Source organism: Artemia sp. Qi Xiang Cuo, chromosome 13 (genome assembly GCF_049724085.1).
Source record: "Artemia sp. Qi Xiang Cuo chromosome 13, ASM4972408v1, whole genome shotgun sequence".
Taxonomy (NCBI): domain Eukaryota; kingdom Metazoa; phylum Arthropoda; class Branchiopoda; order Anostraca; family Artemiidae; genus Artemia; species Artemia sp. Qi Xiang Cuo.
The window spans coordinates 14,163,008-14,173,054 of NC_142806.1; the positions used below are offsets into that span (position 1 = coordinate 14,163,008).

Below are 10,047 nucleotides of genomic sequence, written 5' to 3' on the forward strand. Positions count from 1 at the left end.
ATAATTAATGTAATAAAACATGGCTTTATTTGTTAACATAATTGAATTAACATCATAGCCTAGAGTTGCATCTGTCAGGAATGAAGGCCAGAGCATTGCTTGAGCGAAGCAGGTGTAAACTGCAAGAATTGAAAGCTGTGCTAATTATGGGGCTCGGCTAGCATTATCATATGACCTAAATTACCGGAATCTTTATTCTTTCAGTTCAATAAATGGGTCTTTATGGCTAACCATGTGTTCCATTCATTAACCCTAAAGGTTTATTGTAACTGATGAACCCCCCTGTAACTGAAACCCCGTCCTACTGAACCACCATGAAACTGAACCACCGTGCAACTGAACCATCGTGCAACTTAGCCACCGTGCAACTGAACCACTGTGCTACTGAACCACCGTGCAACTGGAGTTGTATCGAAGGAGTTGTCGTAGAAACTTCAAAGAGGACTCATTCGATTGAAAAATGAAGGGACTAGTGCCCTTTTAATTAGTCAAAAGTAATTAGAGGGCAACTAACCCCCTGACACGCCCATCTTTTCCCCAAACACATTCAATCAAAACTTTGAGATAGCCATTTTGTTCAACGTAGTTGAAAAATTCCGCATTGGAAGATGACAATCCCCCTACAGCCCTCAGGGCAAGGGTTGTATTTTTGCCCTGGAGATCTATAAGGTTTTTGTAGAAAGTGTTGTCGTAGAAACGTAAAAAAGGGCTTCTTCAATTGGAAATTTAGAGGGCTAGTGCCCTTATTAATTTTTTTCAACACTTCAACACAAAAGGGCACTAGCATTTTATTCAACGTAGTTGAAAAGTCTGTAAATCTTGTCTTGGAGCATGACAACCCCACAGCCCTCAAGACAAGGGTTATAAGCTAACCCTTGTGGCATATAAGATTTTTTTCTTATAGAAAGTGTTGTCGTGGAGACTTCAAAAGGGGCTCATTCGATTGGAAATTAAGAGGACTAGTGCCCTTTTTAATAGTTAAAAGTGCTCAGAGGGCAAATGACGCCCCACGTCCATCATTTCCCCAAACACGTCCAATCAAAGTTTTGAGATAGCCATTTTGTTCAACGTATATGAAAGGTTCGGAAATTATTTCTTTGACGATGAAAAATCCCCTCAGCCCTAAGGGTAAGGGTGGTAAGTTATGCCCTGGGGATATATAAGGTTTTTATAGAAAGCGTGGTCCTATATACTTCGAAGAGGGCTCATTGGATTGGTAATCAGAAGCTATACTGCTCTTTTTAAGAGTCAAAGTGATCGGACGGACGCTACCCCCCCCCCTCCTAATATATCCACACACACGTCATATTGTCCCGAACTGCATCTAACAGAAATTTGTTCATAACCGTTTTATACAAAATGGTCTAAACAACATATAACAATGCTTTTGGAGTTAAAACAAACCCCAGAGCCTTGGGGCAAGGGTTATAAGTTATGCCCAGGGGGTATTTAAGGTTTTTATTGAAGGGATGTTTGTATAAATTTTAGAGGAGGCTCATTTCGTTAAAAATTGGAAGTTCTAGTTCCCTTTTCAGAGTAATAACTAAAAAAAAACAAGTTTTTTTAACTGAAAGTAAGGAGCGACATTAAAACTTAAAATAAACAGAAATTATTCCGTATATGAAAGGGGCTGTCCCCTCCTCAACGCCTCGGTCTTTACATTAAATTTTTATTGTTTTAAAAAATAAAGTTGTAAGACAGAGTCAAACTTAAGCGTAAAGAGCGAGGCGTTTAGGAGGGGACAGCCCCTTTCAAATACGGAATAATCTCTGTTCGGTTTAAGTTTTAATGTTGCTCCTTACTTTCAGTTACAAAAACTTGTTTTTTTTAGTTAATTTCTGAACGTTTTTGAAAGAATGCAAGTTTGATTTTGGCTCACTGTAAATGAATAATTAACACGAAATTCGCATATTAATTTCCTTTTTTGGCTAATTGGCTTTCTCGAAATTTTGTTCTGACGTAACTTACGAACTACCTTGCGTAACGAATTTTATATTCGTATGTTTTTATTACGTATATTAGGGAGTTCACTTCCTAGTCAATACCTCGCTCTTTACGTTAAAGTTCGAATTTTGTTCGAATCACAAACCCCTGAATCACAAAGGCCGGTTAATTAGAATAAATAGCTCTTTTGAAAGTTCTAAAAAACTTTAGCGTTAAGAGCGAGGTTTTGACTAGGGGGTGAACCCTCTCATATACGTAATAATTTCTGTTTGTTTTAATGCTGCTCCGTATTTTCAGTTGAAAAAAACTTGTTTTTTTATTTAATTTCTGATCGTTTTTTAAATAATGCTGGGAAATCTGGCGCCCCCTTCATAGAAATGTTCCTTCCCCCAAGGAAATATCCCCCATGGAAAGATCCTCCCGTAATCCCTACTTTGACCCCGATCCCCCAAAAGAAAAAAATTACTCCTGAAAACACCTGTATACTTCCCAATAACCAATACAATATGTAAACAATGGGAAAAGCTTATAACTTGCAGCCCTTCCCCCTGGAACTGTGGAGAATTAAGTCATTGTCAAAGACATATTAATTAGATTTTCGACTATGCTGAACAAAATGGCTATCTCAAAATTTTGATTGGGTGACTTCGGGAAAAATATGAGCCTGGTAGGGGGCCAAGTTGCCCTCCAATTTTTTGGATCACTTAAAAGGGGCACTAGAATTTTTAATTTCCGTTTGAATGAGCCCTCTTATGATATTCTAGGACTACTGGATCGATACAATTACCCCTGGAAAAAAAAATAAATAAAATAAACACGCATCCTTGATCTTTCTTTTGGCAAAAAATCAACATTTTTGAAGATACGAGCTTGAAACTTCTATAATAGGGTTCTCTGATACGCTGAATCTGATGGTGTGATTTTCATTAGAGTTCTATGACTTTTAGGGGTTGTTTTCCCTTTTTTTCGAAAAAAAGGCAAATTTTTTCATGTAACTTTTAATGGGTAGGATTAAACTTGATGAAACTTATATATTTGAAATCAGCATAAAAATCTGGTTCTTCTGATGTATCTATTGGTATCAAAATTCTGTTTTTTAGGGTTTCGGTTACTATTGAGCCGGATCGCTCCTTACTTACAGTTTGTTACCACGAACTGTTTGAAACGTGATGGAGGGCAGCTATCCCCCCACCGACTACCCCTCTTCGCCAAACGAATCTGATTAAAATGGTTAAATAGGAATTTTGCTCAAAAAGTCCAAAGAACACAACCCCCCAGTGCCCTGGGGATAGGGTTGTAAGTACTGGCCTGGGGTCGTAAAAAGTTTTTATGGAATGGGTGGCCGCATAAACTTCAAATGGGGCTCATTTAATTTTAAATTGAAAGTTATAGTACACTTTTTAAGAGTTGAAAGTTATTTGAGAGCAACAAGCCCCCCCCCACACTCATAATTCCCCCAAAGACATCCAATCAAAATTTAGAGATAGCATTTTTGTTCATTGTAGTTGAAGAGTTCAGAAACTATGTCTTTGAGGAAGACACCCCCACCGCCACCGCTCTCATGGCAAGGGTTGTAATTTATAATGTTTTTTATAGAAAGGGTGGTTGTATATGCTTTGGAGTGTACTCATTTGGTAACTTCAGAAGAGGCACATTTGATTGAAAATTGGAAGTTTTAATTCCTTTTGAAGCGTCAAAGGTGAGGGAGGGGATTTAGACTACCCCTCCGCGACAACCCCTCTTTTCGCCAAACACATCTGATTGAAATTATCAGATACCAATTTTGTTCAAAATAGTTCAAACAACATATATTAATGTCTCTAGGGAAGACAACCCCCCCCAGTTCCCTGGGGATAGGGTTGTAATTAATGCCTTGAGTGCATATAATGTTTTTATGGAATGAGTGGTCGCATAAACTTCAGATAGAGCTTATTTGGTTTGAAATTTGAATTTATAATGCCATTTCTAAGAGTAAAGTGATTTCAGAGCAACCAGCTCCCCTCCACACTCATCATTTCTCTTAATACCTCCAATAAAAATTTATATATAACATTTTTATTCATCGTAGTTTAAGGTTTTGGAATTTTTGTCGGTGTGGAAGACCCCCCCCCCCCCTACAGCTCTCAGGGTAAGGGTTGTAAGTTATGCCCGGGGAGTATAAGGTCCTTATTAAAAGGGTTGTCGGATATGCTTTTGAGGGGACTCATTGGATTGGTAATCAGAAGTTCTAGTGCCCTTTTTACGAATCGAAGAGGTCAGAACGCAGCTACCCCTTCCCCAAACACACACACAAACACGTCTTGTATTCCTGAGATGTGACCAATAAATATTTTGAGACAGTCTTTTTATTCAAAATAGACGTCTTGACAGATACATCGTCTTGTAAAACGGGATGCACAAAGTACCTCTTGATTTAGTTGAAGATGCTCCTTAACATATTTCAAACGATGTGACGGCTGATACCATCAGCCATTGTATATATTGCTGGTATTTCCTTTTCACGACCAATATAGGAAAATATGTCTTGATTGTTTTTGGCATTTTTCTTGAGATTTCCCTAAGGTTTGACCTTAAGGCTCCATACTTTTTCTTATTTATAGGATCAAACATGCCCTCCAGGAGCTGCTGGTGGGGTTGTTAACCCCAGAGGCATGGTTATTTGACCTTGAGACTATTTTGAAAAAATAACTTTTTTATTTTGATCGGATGCGTTTGGGGGGGGGGGGGTGCCAGAAAGATGGTTAGGTTGATTTTCCTCTTATTACCTTTGATTCTTCAAAATTAAACTTGAAATTTCAATTTCCAATCGAATGACCGTTCTCCAAAGTTTGTACGGGGGAAGTGATTGGATGGCAACTAATCCCCCCGCCCATTATTCCCCCCAACACATCCAAACTAAATTTTTAGATAGCCATTTTGTTCAGCGTAGTTGATTTCCAGATAGAAAATATGCTTTTTAGGAGGACGCTCCCCCACAACACTCAGGGCAAGGGCTTTAAGGTATGCCCTGGGGGTATATAAGGTTTATATAGAAGGTGTTGTCGTAGAAACTTCAAAACAGGCTCATTCGATTGGAAATTCAAGGGGCTGGTGCCCTTTTTAATAGTCGAAAGTGATCGGTGGGCACCGACCCCCCCCCCCATGCCCATCATTCCCCCAAACACATCCAATCAAAATTTTGAGATAGTTATTTTGTTTAGCGTAGGCCAGTTGATTTAGAGATAGAAAAGGGCACTCCCCCACAACCCTCAGGGCAAGGATTTTAAGTTATGCCCTGGGGGTATATAAGGTTTTTATAGAAGGCTTTGTCGTAGAAACTTCAAAAGGGGCTCATTTGATTGGAAAATTGAAGAGCTTGTGCTCTTTTAAATTGTCGAAAGTGATGGGAGGGCAACTAGCCCCCCCCCCCCCCGCACCCATTATTCCCCCAAACACATTCAATAAAAATTTTGAGATAGCCATTTTGTTCAGTGTGGTTGATTTTCAGATAGAAAATATGTTTTTGAGGAGGACACTCCCCCACAACCCTCAGGGCAAGGTTTTTAAGTTATGCCCTGGGAGTATATAAGTTTTTTATAGAAGGCATTGTCGTAGAAACTTCAAAAGGGGCTCATTTGATTGGAAATTTGAAGAGTTAGTGCCCTTTTTAATAGTCGAAAGTGATTGGAGGGCAACTCGCCCCCCCCCCCCCACCGCGCCCATCATTCCCCAAACACCTCCAATAAAAATTGTGAAATAGCCATTTTGTTCAGCGTAGTTGATTTCCACATGTAAAATATTTTTTTGAGGAGGACAATCCCCCACAGCTCTAAGGGCAAGGTGGTTAAGATATGCCCTGGGGGAATGTAAGGTTTTTATAGAAGGTATTGTCGTAGAAACTTCAAAAGGGGCTCATTTGATTTGAAATTGGAAGTTAGTGCCCTTTTTAAGATTTGAAAGTGATTTGAGGGCAACTAGCCCCCCCACCGTGCCTATTATTCTCCAGACACATCCAATCAAAATTTTAGATAGCCATTTTGTTCAGCGTGGTTGATTTCCAGATAGAAAATATGTTTTTGAGGAGGACACTCCCCCACAACCCTCAGGGCAAGGGTTTTAAGTTATGCCCTGGGGGCATATAAGGTTTTTTATAGATTGCGTTGTCTTAGAAACTTCAAAAAAGGCTCATTCGATTGAAAATTGAAAGGCCTAGTGCCCTATTCAATATTAAAAAGTGATTGGAGGGCAACTAGTCCCTCCCACACCTATCATTCCCCCCAACACAGCCACTTAAAATTTTGAGATAGCCATTTTGTTCAACGTAGTTGATTTCCGGAGAGAATATATGTTTTTAAGGATGAGACTCCCCCAGACGCCTTAGAGCAAGGGTTTGAAGTTGTGCCCTGGGGTCATAATAAGGTATTTATAGAATGCGTTGTCTTATAAACGTCAAAAAAAGCTCATTCGATTGTAGATTCAAAGGGCTACTGCCCTTTTTAATGTTCGAAAGTGATTTGAGGGCAACTAGCCCCCCCCCCACGCCCCTCCTTCCCCCCAATCCGTCCCCAAAAAATTTTTAGATAGCCATTTCGGTCAGCGTGGTTGATTTCCAGATAGAAAATATTTTTTGAGGAGGACACTCCCCCACAACCCTCAGGGCAAGGGTGGTAAGTTATGCCCTGGGGGCATATAAGGTTTTTATTGAAATCTTTGTCGTAGAAAATTTGAAAAGGGCTTATTCGATATGAAATTCAAAGGGTTAATACCCTATTTAATAGTCGAAAGTGATTAGTGATATTTTTGTTTTTGTTGTTGTTTAGACCAGGGCACTTCGTATCGAAGGAGTTGTCGTGGGAACTTCGAAAGAGGCTCATTTGACTGAAAATAGAAAGGGCTGATGCCCTTTTTAATAGTCCAAAGTGATTGGAGGAAAACTAATCGCCCTTCCACTCCGACCCTCCCACGCCCACCCTCCCATTGGCCCATTATGTTTAAAAACTAAATGTTGCCTTAAGATTAAATCAAAATGCACTGTGATATTGCTAATTCCAAATAAGGCATCTCAGCAGTATCCCAAGTACGACTGAGGGTATTGTGTTCAAACTTTCGGGGCTACTTCTGCTCTTAAAGTTTAACCAAATCAAAATAGCGTAAGTGTATCCATGCTATCAAAGAAAGTAAAAGATTTTTTTGCGAATGGTATCAAGTTTTCCATTTCAGGTCAACTTGAGGAGGTATGAAACTAAATTAAATAGTGCTATTTGTGTCCAGATTTTTAAAAGGATGTATGGTGTTAAAAATTGCTGAAAATTTTTCTCCAGCATACAAATAGAAGGCCAAACTATAAAGTCTTAAAAAACAAAAAGATTTAAAGTGTTATTTTCTTTTTCCCTGAAAAGACTATGTCAATATAAAACGAACAGAAATTAATTAAAAAAACTTTTTCCACAAAAAAAGTTTTTCAAAGAAAATTAAAGAACTCCATTACACAAAACATGAGCAAAAATAAATCAAATAATCTATCAAGCATGAAACTACTACAAATCAGCATCGATAAATAAATGAAACCCAAAACTAACAAAAATGAAACCCAAAACGAACAATAAATAACCGAGTCAAACTCAAAACGAGCAGAAATTAACATAAATTGGGCGCAAAACCCCTATGCCTTCCCAAGGCCAGAACAAAATTTGCACTTTACTGAAAAAATACAAATGAATGTGCATTTTCAGTTTAATATACATATACTGATATTTAGTAATCAAAATGTTAATATCATCTGATTTATTAAATTTATAAAAGTAAAAACTTATATATTTTTTTCAGAAGTACAAATTTACATTAAAATTTGTAAAGTAAAGTGCAAATAAAATGTCAGTAACGTGCAAGTTAAATTACTAATTTAAGTTTTAGTTTCAGGGAAATTTGTGTTGTAAACTATATCGAAATATACTATGTGTTTTCAGATTTTTAAAAAGGCGGATTTTACTACATTTCGCTGAAAAATTTTGCCCAGCATGTAAATTCATAGCCAAAATCTGAATTTTTGTCAAGAAAGACAAAAAGGATTTAAAATATATTTTTCTTTACCAATGAAAAAGACTATTTTAATTAAATCAAAAAAAAATTAATTTAGAAAACTTTTTTCAAAAAAGAAGTTTTTAAATAAAGTTAGGACTCAATAATCCAAAAATGGAAAGAAAAAAAGTCGAATAAATATGAAACTTTATACTACTTTAAATTACCATAAATAAATAAATGAAACCCAAAATGAACAGAAGTTAGAATCAATAACTGAGACAAACTCAAAATGAGCAGAACCTAAGAAGAGTTGGGCTGACGGTCTCTGTGCATTGTCAGAACATAATTTGCACTTTATAAAAAACCAAATACATCTTAAACATTGTCGCTTTTTTAAGTTCAATTACTTCGAAATTATTATGACTTTATGGAATTAATATCAGTATATAATAAACTTTCAATTCACATTCATTTGTTTTTTTCAAATAATCTTAGTTATGAAGGTGACTTTTATTTGTTTTGGATGTTATAAGAAATAAAAACACTTAGCCTGAAATAAGGATTGTTTTTAGTAAAGTAAAAATTATTTTCTGGTTCTTTCCATTTATGTTTTTTCCTTATATTTTTAGTTGTTGGAGTTGAAGAACCTTCATCAAGTGATGTCAAAATATGCAGAGAAACTTCCAATGAAAGGCCATATAAACCTGGTGTGTGCAAAAAATGCTTTTCTCGAGGACAGTTTGATTGCACCAAAAATCACACGAGGAAAACCTTTAAATGTGAGTCTGTGAAAAACTTTTCTGATCACAGTTTGACTAACACAAAAGTACACACGGGTGAAAAACCCTTTAAATGTGATGTCTGTGAGAAAACTTTTTCAATCAAGCAGTTTGACTAACACAAAGAGTACACACGGGTGAAAAACCCTTTAAATGTGATGTCTGTGAGAAAAATTTTCTGCGTCAAGCAGTTTGACTAAGCACAAAGAGTCACACGGGCGAAAAACTTGAAAGCCTTTGGTTGTTCACCAAAGAGTGCATACTGGTGAGAAACCATTTAAGTGTGAAGTATGTAAAAAAAGCTTTTCTCGATCGGACAGTTTGATTAGACACCAAAAAGTACACACGGGTGAAAAACCCTTTAAATGTGATTTCTGTGAGAAAACTTTTTCTGAGTCAAGCAGTTTGATTAAGCACCAAAGAGTACACACGGGTGAAAAACCCTTTAAATGTGATTTGTGTGAGAAAACTTTTTCTCAGTCAAGCAGTTTGATTATGCACAAAAGAGTACACACCGGTGAAAAAACCCTTTCAAATGTGATGTCTGAGAAAACTTTTTCTGCGTCAAGCAGTTTGACTAAGCACCAAAGAGTGCACACTGGGTAGAAACCGTTTAAGTGTGAAGCGTGTGACAAGAACTTTTGTAGTTCAAGCAGTTTGATTTACCACCAAAGAGAACCCACAGTGATCTTAGTGGGATCTAAGTGTTTTTAGTATTTTACAGCATTTTAGTTTTTGTGCCGGTCAAACTAAACTTGAAATATCCCAAAAACAAGGAATATTCAGTCATTTTTTGACTGGCTCATTATTTTAGTGAAATATGTTCTTATTTTTTTTTCCTTTTTAAAAAATTGCATCAAATATAGTAAATTTCATTCTTTTTTTTAAACTAATATTCATTTTAAGGAGGCAATGTGCATTTTCATTTTTAATTTATTTAAAAAAAAATTATGATCCTAAACTTTTTTTAATTTTAATTAAAAAAAGAAAAGTTATTTAATATATATTTATGTGTAATCCTAGAAATTTTAACACTTTTATTTTCAGATTTGATCAAAGACAATATGTTTAAGAAATATTAATTTTTTTTGAAAACTTACAAAAAGTAAATGATGACATTTTTTTCATATATATTTTCTCTCTTTAGATGAAGCTTGCCATTGCCAATCCTGTTTGATTCCAGTGCTCTGTCAGTTGCAAGATGTATCTATTTTGAGTTCCTTTAAATTTTGATTTATGCCTTTAATTTGTTTATTTTCCTCTTTTTTGTAATAATGGAAAATATTGTTGATTAAAGTATTATCAAATAGTCTATTTTAGTCAT

General features: G+C 36.3%; 1 protein-coding gene across 1 annotated transcript in view; it reads left to right on the top strand.

Annotated features, from left to right (window-relative positions):
- Positions 1–9,805, top strand: part of LOC148944990 (uncharacterized) — a 43,694-nt gene extending 33,889 nt beyond the window's left edge. The window contains exons 3-4 of the mRNA XM_089098918.1: positions 8,574–8,723; positions 9,771–9,805. Of these exons, the coding sequence (XP_088955044.1) occupies positions 8,574–8,723; positions 9,771–9,805 (185 nt within the window). The remainder of the gene's footprint in view (positions 1–8,573; positions 8,724–9,770) is intronic.
- The last annotated feature ends 242 nt before the right edge of the window (positions 9,806–10,047 follow it).